This window comes from Poeciliopsis prolifica, unplaced genomic scaffold, assembly GCF_027474105.1.
Source record: "Poeciliopsis prolifica strain line A6 unplaced genomic scaffold, Auburn_PproV2 SCAFFOLD012, whole genome shotgun sequence".
Lineage (NCBI taxonomy): Eukaryota > Metazoa > Chordata > Actinopteri > Cyprinodontiformes > Poeciliidae > Poeciliopsis > Poeciliopsis prolifica.
Window position 1 is genome coordinate 5,629,305 of NW_026562387.1, and position 12,703 is coordinate 5,642,007.

Consider the following 12,703-nt stretch of genomic DNA (forward strand, 5'->3'; position numbering starts at 1 on the left):
TTTTGAGAGGGGTCATTGAATGGTTATTTGCATAAAATAAAATAAAAAACCATGATGGTAACAAGGAAGACCTAATGATCTACAGAGAACTTAAGAACTTAACTTACTCCACAAATCTGGTTCTGGCTGAGGAGTAGCAAGAGGACAACAATAAAAAGAACAGCTTACAGTTTTCCACAGTCTGGGAACGCTACTTGAGACGCCCTCTGAAAATGCACGTAATTTCCCTTTCTAGTAGCTCACAAGCTAAATATATTTAAATATATTTAGCTTTGGCAGTACGACACAAGCTGTATATTTGACTGACTTTGATATTTCTGATATTGAGGGAAAATGAATTGGCTATTCTGGATTTGCTGTCCAATTGACTGGCTCATGAAGGTTCAAGAAGCCCAAATACAAGCCACACTCTTCAGGATTTACATGATAGTGTTTTCTTTCTATAGTTTATAAACAATAACAACAATAATACTACTAATAATAGTAATAATTATTATTATTATAATCACGATTATATTATTATTATTAATATATTATATTGTTATTATTATATAATATAATTATTAATTATATAAGTATGATAATTAATATTATAATTATAACAATATAATAATAATAATTATTATTAATTATTATTATTGTTTTCATTATTATTAATAATAGTCATTATTATTATTATTATTATTATTATTATTATTATTATTATTATAACAATGTGTTGGTCTGTCATGAAGAAGTTCTATAAAGCTTGTAGGGACAAAAAATATATATAGTTTGGAGAAAAATTCACAATCTATTGCTAATAAAGTTACGTGTCGTACGTAACAAACGTTAATTTCCGTGACACGTCGTTGAGGTGTAAAAGTTATTTATGCTCTAAGGCTATGTGACGACAGCTGGTCACGTGACCCGCAGGGTTTTTTCACACTTTTGTAAACAACATGGCGATCGACGGAGTGGCCCAGCTTGCCCACTGATCGAACCCCGCGCTGCTGTGGTAAAACCCGCTCGCTCGCTGCGAAAACACCCCCCCAGCATTGTGTGGTCGACCGGGCTGAAAATCCCGGTCCAGCCGCCGAACCCAGCAGGAGTTGAACCGACGAGCTGTCAAGAGGACTGCCCATCGGTAGCTATTGTTGTCGTTAGCAACTTCAGCTAACTCTTCCAAATCGTTTCATGCAGCACGAACACACAGGATAAATGTGACGCTAGATTCTATTTGGCGAACCACTGAGGTAGTTTGGGTTTAAGAAGTCAAAGTAATCAAATAACTTGTCAAAGTGGCTCCTTTAGATGCAGTCTGACATCACCTAACGCTTCTTTTTTAATTATTGTTTTTTATTTCCTCCTAATACACACGGTGTTCTTCACCTGACCTCTGCAAAACTAAAACCCCAAATTGCCCCCCATAAAGAAAGTCTCCTAACTCTGTCTCTGCCAGGCCCTCTCAGTCTATGGGCTCGCAGTCCAGTTCTGGGATGTCTTGTGGAAGGGGCTCTTCCAGTGGCAACCCAGCAGACCGGTCTGAAGCAGCAGAACCGAGCCAGAACCAGAGCCAGAGCAACAGCAGCAGCAGCAGCAGCAGTAGCAGCAGCAGCAGCAGCCGAGGCCGCAGGACGGCTGACAGGCAGCAGAGCGACAGGCAGTCCGCTTTCGAGGAGGACGTGGATTTAGCTGAAGTGCTGGCTTACCTACTGAGAAGGTAAATGTGTCAGGAAGTCATTTATATGCAACAACAACAACAAAAAAAAAAAACAAGAGCAAAGACACTACAAAATAATTGGACAACTCAGGGAATCCAAATGGCTCTGTAAACTCACATAATGGGTCTAAAACGACCCACTTCCTGGTCGCTTATGTTATGTAGGTCAGTCCAGATGACACACAGAATCCCTATCAATGAAATTGTGAATGGCAGGGCTATCACTTTCACGAGGCTGTTACCATAGAAAACAGTGGAGCTTTCATGTCCTCGATGTGAACGTCGTGCAGGCAACGGAGAACGTTCACCTATGCACACGTTGAACAACCCTGCAGTTCAAGTGCATGGAAGCAGACAGTGTAATCGATAATCACACCTACTACATCGGTTTGACGTTTGCGGGTTTTTAGTCTTAATTGCATTTTATCCGTATTTTTGTTTTCTTGGTTTAGGGCTTAGGAGCGTTAGGGGTCACTCGAAGGGCGTTAAAATTTGTGGTTGTTGTTTGTTTGTTTTTGTTGTTTTTACCCCCCCCCCTCCCCACAACCCCCCCAAAAATCAGAATTTTTGGGGTGTGTGTGGGGTGGGAAGTGAATAAAGTAAAACGTTAAAAGACGAAGAAACCGTTGGATGTTGAAGTAGCAGCGTTCCTTCCAAAGCGTGTTTGTGGCGTGGGCCACGATAACCTACATTCTGACTGAATGTTTATGTGCTGAAAAAGAAAGAATTTGTAATTAAATCCAGTTCTAGAATATAAAACTACTGGCTTGTTCACACGAGACATGGCTTTGCTCCATTGTTAATTAAATTTAATGGCTGTAATTTTAATCGCAAAATAGTAATTTTATACCTGTTGATTCCGTTGCTGATATGCTTATTAAGATTTAGTCTCTAAAAAAAAACCCCCCAAAAAAAACCCTTCTATCTCTTTAGTTAAATTTTACTTACTCTATAAGTAAAAGAAATAAAGAAAATGTTAAAACTGATATAGCGAATTCAAATGAAACACGGTTTTGAGCTTTTCTTTTGTTTGTTTTTCTTTACAAACAAGAAGTCAAAATATTCCCACCTCATGATGCTGCCACTACCAGTTTTTCACCGATATTGTGAGCCAACCAGTTTTTCTGAGAGGCCACGTTTTCCTTCTGTTGCAAAAAAAAGTAAATTGATCTAATGCGAGTGGAGCACCGTTTGCTGGAGGCGTGCTACGTTTCCTGCATGGTGTGAAACCGCAAGCTGTTCCTAAAGACAATAAATAAATAACATTTACAGTGGATGCGATATCTGCTGTGATGAATCCAACATTTTCCTCACTCCTCTGTTGTTTTCCGTGCGTTGCTTCCAGAAACCTCTGTGACCTTTGCACTCCTTGGCAACACTGAAGGTTACATTTGTATGCAGTGTGAACTCGTGACATCTGGAGTATATCGGTCAGAAACGGCCGCTTTGCAATATTTTTGTTACACAAACTGATATCCTTCCACTTGACAATATTCTTTTACTCCATTTTTGGTCTAGCACAAAATGTGTGACAAAAAGTGAAATATTTCAATGCAATTTCATACATTATCGTAAACTGAAAATGACTGTGACTTTTTTGCACTTATCTACTTTTTGAGCTCCTCCGTGTTCACCTTGCAACAGAGGAAAACACTAAATTACATATACCACATAATTTGCATGAAGGATTCTATTTTCGGTGCATCGGTTTAGATTCCTGTCAGTATTCTTGCGTGGATGTTGATCAATGTTGTCTTTTTGTGTGCAGGGGCCAGGTCAGAGTGGTCCATGGCCATGAAGCTACTGGACTGCAGCTGGTCCAGTCATACTCTGACTCCGATGAGGACAGCGACGGAGCCTGGGACGGGCGGCTGGGCGACCGCTACAATCCGCCAGGTAGTCTCCTCGCGCGGCTCCGTGGGAGCCAGCCAAATTCTCGTTTTGATCGTCTCTTCTCGCATAACCTGTTGTCCCCGTTTTTCAGAACTACAATTTGTCTTGGTGCTCATGTAAAATCACGTCGACTCCTGAGTAGAAAGTTCTTGAAAACTATAAAAAAATCAGCTGATTTGTATGTCTTAGAAGGACCCAGTTCCAGTTTTTTGCTTATTAGACTGCGTTTCTTCCTGTCCAGTGGACTCCCAGCCCGACACACAGGAAGTGGACCGCAGTGAGATCCGAACGCAGATCCTCCTGGCTACGGCCTCGTCCGCCTTGAAAAGCCGACACAGTTTCACCCACATGCTCACAGAGGTCCGACCCCAGAAATAAAAAGATAAATAAAAATGGCAAAATATCAAACACGAACTTGTTTTGTGTTAAACATGATTATAAATATGTATTTAACAGAGTTTAATTGCTTGTGTGTGTTTTTGTCAGGTAGTAATTGTTTATTAACTGTTTTATGCCCAGAGAGAACAAGGCAGATGTAGAGGCTCCAGTTTTTCCCATGGAGAGTGCAGCCGTATCCGCACACAGTGAGTATATCCACCCCCCCCGTCAAAAAAATAAAATGAAAATTGGTAAAATATATGTATATACAATTAGATTTTTATGCACTGAACACAATGATGACTTTTCTGACCCTATTCTGACCCTTTTCCTTGCAGTTTTCTGCCAAACTATGTGTCCCACAAGGATACTTACCTGCAGAAAGCTTTTTGTGGAGTGTACAGTGAGGAGGGCAACATGTTCCTCTCCGCCTGCCAAGGTAAACAATATGGCATTTGACATGAGAACCCAGAGGAAATGATCCTGGAATTATTTGCAGTTCTTGTTTAAAAGCCATTTTCTTTTGCCACCCCCCAGCCCCCACCCAATTCCTCATTTAGTGCATACTTCTGTTTTTATTAGGTTGCTATTTTGGAAGTAAACAACACAGCTGCCACCTTCCTCCCTAGTCATTTGATTTTATTTGTTTTCCTCATTAAAATGCTCACTGTTGATGTGCTGCTGCAGGCACTGAAGAAGGAGCCTAATACTGGCGGTAAAGCTCGACTGGGGTCCTGAATCTTTTATCTTTGAAATATAATTGGGACCTAAAGGTTGCTTAGTGCAGAACGAAGAACGAATTAGCCAGCTTTTACGTCAAGCGTCTTTTCTTGACAGCAAAGATGCTTGAATGCACGCATTCGTTAATCTGCACTTCACAAAAGAGATTAAAAATACCCAAGCAAGATATCATCCAGAAAGTGAAAACTGGGTGACGCAAATGGATTGTGACTCTTATAGCATACAGCCAAATTAATTTAAAAGACAACAAAGTCAATGTTTTGGAGTGGCCATTGCAAAGTCTTTATTTCGGTCTCAAAGAAAGCTTTGTGTGCGATTCAGGCGGCCTACAAACGCAACTCAGATACACTAGTGGGGCAAAATTACAGCAAACTATTGTTACAGCAAATAATAACAATAATAATAATGATAAATAGCTACATAAAGGTAACGTGTCATTTTCTACTTTAAATCCTGGAAATGTTTGAGTTTCAGCAGTGCAAATATATGTTGTTTGTCTTGTAGACCAGAATATCCGGCTGTACGACACCACCAGGGGGCGCTTCCACCTGCAGCAGACAGTGAAGGCGCGCGACGTGGGCTGGAGCGTGCTGGACGTCTGCTTCACTCCGGATGCTCGCAACGTGCTCTACTCCAGCTGGTCTGATTACAGTAAGGCCAACTACTTTTAATGACTGAAAATGGACGTTGAGACAAACGGGAGACACTTGAAACACTGCTACACCAGGGAAGGTATTTCCCAAGTTTAGTGACCACATCTCAGCGTTTTTTCCACGTGGATCGGAATTTTCTCGCCAATTTCTGAGATGCGGTTTTGGCGACGCCTTGACTTACTGATTTTTAATCGGTTTTGATTTCTCTTTCTGAAGGACATAAAAAAGCAGCTTGGAAAAAGCGCGATTCTGTTCTTGTTTATTTGTTTATATGTACTGCAGAGGCAAAGTCGTGCTGCTTCTTCGGAGAGCAGTTGCTGTGAAACAGATTTTACTGTTTGAAGTTCTTATGCTCACACATGTTTTACAGATGATGTTGTTCGGATCATGACTCGTCCCCTTTCTCTGATTTCCTCATCCGTGGTTCTGCTGCAGAACTTCAAAGTGACGTTGCTGACAGCTGGGTCGATATTCAGCGTCAGTTGTTAATGTGAAAAAGTGCAGGCCCCCTAATCCACCTCATTTGCTTTTGCCGCTTCTCCTTAAATAACATAATCATTAGTCATTCAAATAATTAAAAGTCATCAGAATATAAATGTGGATCTAAGCAATTTATATTTGAAACAAGATAGTAACACTAGAATAAATGAAACATTCATTATTTGTACAACATATTAGCATTTTGATTTTGAAACTCAAACCTAAAGCTGTGTTTTGAAAATATATAATTTGACATATTTCTTAAAAGTGTATGAGATAATCTGTGGAAAAATAAAAATCAAGCTTCTTCACATTTTCCCTGTGGTCCTACTGCCGTATGCAGAAAAACACGGCTGACTCAGAAGCAACCAATCAGAGCCAGGAGGAGGAGGGTCATAGTGCTGTCAACCAATCTCTTGTACAAGTTACAGCTGTTAGCACAGCTGTAAATTATTGGTCCAGGAAAACTTTCTATCTGCCGTCATTGGTAGTCATGCTAACAAGCCTTAGCATTCACGGTAGGCTCCGCTGTGGGGAAGAAGTTGTAGCGTAGCATAAAGCAAGGTGGCGGATGTGAGCAGCGCACACATCACCCTGATTGAAAGCGCTAAGACCCTCCTCTTCACTGATTGGTTGCTTCTGTTCCAACTGTGTATTTCTGCAGATGGCTGGACTTTCTTTTTCCTATATTATTGCTCTGATATTATTTTGTAAGGCCATAACAGCAGAATGAATAAATGTGTAAAATATTATTATGCAGCAGCTTTAAGCAAAAGTCATAGCATAATTGCCGATAAAGTACGGTTTTCATATAATGAATTTTTTCCCGAACATCCAGATTTGTCTTTTTAGTGAATAAGTTAGGGTGAGTGGCACACTCATGAAAATGCAAAGAATGTTTTTTCTTGTATAAACCTCACTGTGAGCTACCGATAGCTATCCCACGCCTATCCCGAAATCTTTTATTCGACTGGCGCGATAAAGAACATTTGGTTCTCACATGCTCCCTTTCTGTCTCTGTCTCTCCCACAGTTCATTTGTGCAGTATAGATGGAGACAGTGAAAACCACACCGCCCTGGACCTCAAGTTAGTGTTTCCCCTCATAGTAACTTATAACATTACAAAGCAGGTAATCTATCACTCCTTACCCGCCTGGCCTCCTTCAGCTCCCCCTTCATTTCCACCCGGATGAATGACGCTGTCAGCAGCTGTCGCCCCGTCATCCATCCTGTCCTTCCTCTCCAAGTGTGTCTGTGTCCCTCTGTCTAATGTCGAGATCATTCATTCAAATTCATGTCGCTGTTTTTTTATTGATTTTTTTTATGTGCAATATCACTTGGTAGGCTGCAAGGTTGGGATTTACTGCTTTGTGATAATAACGTGTGTGTGTGTGTTTGTGTGTGTGTGCTCTGTAGTCCAGATGAGAGGAGGTTCTGCGTGTTCTCGCTGGCTGCGTCAACAGATGGCAAAGAGATTCTGGGCGGGTGAGTCCAACTCGCTGTCACGCGTCAAAGCAGTGACTGACAGGCAGCGCTGAGAGCTCTTTTAAGAAAAAACTGAATCCATTGTTGCAGCTGCTTGTCTTGAGGGAGCGGACGCTGCTTACTTCACCAGTTAATAAGGAAGGATGTAAATTGCTTGGAAGTCTCGAGCGGGAATGTATTCAGTGTTTCCCGTCCTGTGTTTTCAGAGCAAACGACGGCTGCCTTTACGTTTTTGATCTTGAGCAGAATAAACGAACGTTGAAGGTGAGTGAAGGTCGGTGTGCTTGTTTCTCGTTTCGGGTGAAGTCGGACATGAGCATCTATTCTAAATGTTACACATAGGAAGGACACTGGCAGACTGATTTCGCCGTCAGCTTTATGAAATGTGGTACTGAAAGTATCATCCTGTTTGGATGTTTTGTTGGTTGGGGAAATGGGGTTTATGAAATGATGGGTGGAGCTAAATACAAGGCAATCTTCGGAGAAAACCTGTTTATAGGAGCTCCAATGGAATGGATGACATCAAAATACTCTCATAATAATATTAATAATAATAATTGTTCCAAACTTAAATCCAATGGCGAACATCAATTTCTCCTGACTTTATAATTGGAGACAGATAACCTCTGGCTTTTTCATTTGCTCCTATTGCCATCTGCAGAAATGCACCGCTCCCAGTCAGAAACAACCAATCAGAGCCAGGGGGAGGGTCTTAGTGCCGCCAACCAATGTACACTCTGCTTAATGTGCTAAGGGTGAAGAAACAACTTGCCGTTCCAGGAAAACTGTTTATCCTCCATCATAGCTAACTAGCTAGCCACAGCACATAAGTGAGAAGCCAGAGGACCTCGTTTTTTTTGTTTTTTTTTTTTTTTTTTCACACATTATCTGTCTCGTATTATAATGTAAGAACATACTGACAGTTTTAACAAATATGTAAAAAATACATACTGTTTATAAACCTTACATCCAACAGCTTTAAATATTGGTGCTCTGCATCTAGCTGACTAAGCTTAATCTATTTTGCGAAGAAGAATGGCATGAGCACGTAACGTCTACTCCAGATGTACAGCGCTGGCACAGAGAAAGTGCTTTTTGCGATCATCTATCAACCAAGGTTTCCTGCAGTGTTAGACTTTTCTCCAGTGGCTAGTCATGCTGCTGCACCGAGTGCATCTCAGGATAAGAACCAAACTCCCTCGCCCCTCAGCTTCACCCTGCGGAGCAGTCAGTAGGTGACTGCCACCATCTGCTCCATCACCATCTGAGTCCGTCCCCACTTCTATCTCTGTTTTGAGCATTACATGTCGCCCACAACAACCAGCTCTCTCTTTTGTGGCCCCCACCCTTCCCCAGATCGATGCCCACGAGGACGACGTGAACGCGGTGGCGTTCGCCGACAGCTCGTCCCAGCTGCTCTTTTCTGGCAGCGACGACGCTCTATGCAAGGTGTGGGACAGACGGACGCTGCGAGAGGACAGGCCGCAGCCAGTCGGACAGCTGGCCGGCCACAGAGACGGCGTCACCTTCATCCACAGCAAGGTGGGTGGCACTGCTGCTCCGTCGGAGCCGTGTCTGATGTTCGGCTTACGCGCCTCAAGTCTTCGTTGCGTTTTGTGTGTCAGGGCGACGCTCGCTATCTCATTAGCAACTCGAAGGACCAGTCCATCAAGCTGTGGGACGTCCGGAAATTCTCACCCAAAGAGGGTTTGGCTGCCTCCCGCCTGGCAGTCACCCAACAAAACTGGGACTACCGCTGGCAGCAGGTTCCCCAGAGAGGTGAGGACGGGGCTGAGGGGCCTCACTTAAGTAAATTAGAACGTCGTCTAAAAGTTTGTCAAATGTAGTAATTCAGCTACATTAAAAGAAAGAAAAAAAACGAGTTATGCATTTAAATCATTTAGTTTAGTTAATTTGGACGATGAAAACTGAAAATTAAATTAGACCAATTAAAAAGGGGCACAAGGAGCAAGAGATCACTGCAAACCTGAGAGGATTGCAAGGCAAAGCTCAAGCCTGTTGCAATTAATCAAGTAATCAATTAATCGCATTATGAATAAAAACAAGCTTGATCATTTTCATTCTGATGATTAAATATTTTTGAAAGTGCAGTTTTGTTTTTGTTTTCGGATATGTGTGCTTTTTTTTCATTTCATTTGTTGCTTTTGTTTGTTGTGTTTTATTTTGGACATTTAAAATATCTTCCAATTCCAGTACTAAGTTTTTTTTTTCTTTTTACAAAATTAAAGTTTATTGAGTATCGAGAGGGAAAAATTGCATTATTACAACTTCTTTATATTACGCCTTCAAAAATGGCATCAAAACAACAATTGTTGCAAAAGCAATTTCAAGTGTAACGAATCCTTCATTATATTATTTTAAATCGAGTTATTCGGATTAATTAACCATTTTTTTGTAATACTTGAATTTACAAGAAAATACCCTATTGAGAAAGAGTGCAGCTTGATGAGTTTGAGTGTAAAATTCAGATCACTTGTGTGACGACTCGTAGAAGTCGGAAACATTCAACCTTTCTCTACATTAAACGTTCACATTTTCAAAATCCGTGTTTTGGATTCGCAGCCCTGAAGAAACACAAACTGACCGGCGACACCTCGGTGATGACCTACCGCGGCCACGGCGTTCTGCACACGCTCATCCGCTGCCGCTTCTCGCCGGAGTTCAGCACCGGGCAGAGGTTCATCTACTCCGGCTGCTCCACGGGAAAAATCGTCAGTGAGTCCTCGTTCCAGTGGAACTCCCGGCGTGAAGAAAAAACGCCGCTCTTCCTCTTCCCGAGGCTGACGAGTTGCTTGTATACGTGTGTGCGTGTGTGTGTGTGTGTGTGTGTGTGTGTGTGTGTGTGTGTGTGTGTGTGTGTGTGTGTGCGCGTGTGTCCAGTCTACGACGTCCTGACTGGAATGGTGGTATCCAGGTTGTCGGGTCATGACGCGTGTGTGAGGGACGTCAGCTGGCACCCCTACGATGACAAAATCATCAGCAGCTCTGTGAGTGTCGCTCATGCAGACAGGCTCACATCTAAAGGAAGCCAAATTTAAGAAATGCTTACATAGAGACATAGAAACTGGACTTTTGTAAAATGGTCTTGAATTTAAAGCATCAAAGGTGACAGATTTGTCTCTTCATAGTAGATTAAAGCTGTTTTCTTTATATATGCAAAGCGTAAAACAGTAATGTTCAGTAAAATTGAAAACTATTGAAAAGTTAGTTTCTGAAATAAATGAAGTGAAACCGAAAACACAGGCTAATTACACACAGGCTGACGTTTTTGAGCCTTTGTTACTGTTAATTATGATGATTATTTTTGCTTAGAGATCATTTATTAAATATAATAATATTTTCTCTATAAATAAACTCCCCATTTGTGGGACTAATGAAGAATTATCTTCTTTTACAATAAAAAAGCTATTTATTCTTTTGAAAAATTCTCCAACATATATCAATAAAATCATGTTCTGCTGCTATTTTACCCCTTTTTCAAACTCCTATATATTTATCACTTTCCAGATAAAAATTGACTTTTCACAAATACATGTGACGGTATGCAGGATTTTTAAAATTTACAATCAAAAACATTTCTTTTGCTCTTGTTTTTCTATTAGAAGTGGAGGCAAATTCACAGAATGTGCTGAAATCGATTCAAACATGGTTTTGAAATCATTTTTATACAAATACATGATTACAGAGTTGATACATGAAGCCGTCTTTAGCTCGGCGTTCATGCAGTTCAGTTCATTTACGTTGCGCCGATTCACAGCAAAAGTCATCGTGAGGAAAAAAAAACATGTAGCAACAGCAGATAGATGACTTTGCAGCAATCCCTCATACCGAGCATGCATGTGGCGACAGTGGAGAGGAAAACCCCACCCCTTTAAATTAAAGGAGACAAACACCGACTGGGTGTCTGGGGAAACAGAGCAGACACAATCAGATGTAACGTAATAATTATAGGAGAACTAGGATAAAATGTCATGAATTATGGAGCAGAAGAAATTAAATGGTAATTAAGAATACAATACTATTTGTACAATACAAAATTTCAGTATTCTAACCGTAATTTAGAAATACAGCAAGCAAGTTGACAACATACATAACAAAAAACTAGGAAAAAAAAAGATACCCAAAAAACCCAAATTTTGAACTTTTTATTCAATTCTGTTTTTGAAACTGTGTCCACAGTGGGACGGAGCGGTGCGCATGTGGGAGCACAGACAAACCCACCCGCTGGAGGAAGAGCGGGAGAGGGAAGAGAAGAGATGAAGGACGCGATGACGAGCCCGCCACTGGAACCGAGGCTGCTGGGAGTTCGGAAGCTCAGACGAACCGTGAGCCTTTTAATTCAATGCTGGATATTATCGAAGGCCAGGCTGGCACGGCGGTGGAGCATTGCTTCAAAACGGCTAAATGGTCCCACCTTAAGAGCGGCTTTGAACGCAGAGGGACGTCCTCTTGTTTGTTTTTGGATCTTCGTCCCTCCCTCTCTCCGTTTTTTTTTTTTTTTTTGTCTTGTGCAGAATAAACCAGGCGACGCCTTTCGACTTAACCCGACCTCAAAATGCGCTGCAAAGCGCTGCAGTCAGAGCGATATTAAGACGTAATGATAAGTTAGTGCTTAATAAGTTAGACGTGATGGATATTGCAGGCAGGACATGATGATGATGATGATGATTCTGTATACATGTATAGTATTTTAATGAGATGTGCATTGCGGGGAACTGATGTCGGGATTTTTCATTTTTGCTGTGATGAGATTTAGATGCCCAAAATCCCAAATACTACGCCTGACCATAGATTTCTCTCTTCACCAGTCTGCAACACGACCAGCCGGTCCAAGATGGCTTTTTATTTTTTAAGAGTGATTTTATTTGATCTTTTTTGCTAGGCGGCATCAACCTGTGACATATTTAAAAGGTTTGAATATGCGTGATGTTGTGCTGGGACGTGCTCGTGGTTAATCTCTCTCACACTGATCTGTATATGCAATTTTCTGTTGTTTATACATTTCCTCAAGACTCAATTTCAGACAGTTGTTTTACAGTGTCAATAAAAAGAGAATTTTCTTTGATTGTATCACAAAGACTGTCGCCTCTCACTATTAAATGTGTTTCTTTGTGGTTCTTGGCAGGAACGACGAGCTGAAAAAACGAAAATGCAATTTGATTTGCCCAGGTACACAGGCTCATCTCAAACGAGAATATTGATTTAAAGTTAATGAAAGTTAAATGCTTGAATGCTGCGAGAAAAGTACTTGGCCCTGATGTTTTGTTTTTAGATTTTTGCTTTTTTGACATACTGAAAAGTTTTAAAATAAAAAAATAAAAATCTGGTTTTAAATGAAAAATTAGTTTTT

General features: G+C 41.0%; 1 protein-coding gene across 1 annotated transcript; it reads left to right on the forward strand.

Annotated features, from left to right (window-relative positions):
• Positions 1-909: 909 nt before the first annotated feature.
• On the forward strand, positions 910-12,423 carry dcaf11 (ddb1 and cul4 associated factor 11). Its single transcript, XM_055037405.1, has 15 exons — positions 910-1,126; positions 1,442-1,702; positions 3,471-3,598; positions 3,837-3,955; positions 4,115-4,179; positions 4,312-4,412; positions 5,219-5,365; positions 6,880-6,934; positions 7,264-7,332; positions 7,539-7,596; positions 8,689-8,874; positions 8,958-9,111; positions 9,916-10,068; positions 10,234-10,340; positions 11,533-12,423. The coding sequence occupies exons 2-15, from the start codon at positions 1,455-1,457 to the stop codon at positions 11,611-11,613; spliced, it is 1,671 nt and encodes a 556-aa protein (XP_054893380.1). The 5' UTR covers positions 910-1,126; positions 1,442-1,454; the 3' UTR covers positions 11,614-12,423.
• The last annotated feature ends 280 nt before the right edge of the window (positions 12,424-12,703 follow it).

Excerpts from the sequence above, each read along its gene's own strand:
- dcaf11 (XM_055037405.1), top strand. The coding sequence starts at position 1,455 with ATGGGCTCGCAGTCCAGTTCTGGGATGTCTTGTGGAAGGGGCTCTTCC. Across the intron at positions 3,956-4,114 it reads TCACCCACATGCTCACAGAG|AGAGAACAAGGCAGATGTAG; the intron begins GTCCGACCCCAG and ends TTTTATGCCCAG. Across the intron at positions 4,413-5,218 it reads GTTCCTCTCCGCCTGCCAAG|ACCAGAATATCCGGCTGTAC; the intron begins GTAAACAATATG and ends TTTGTCTTGTAG.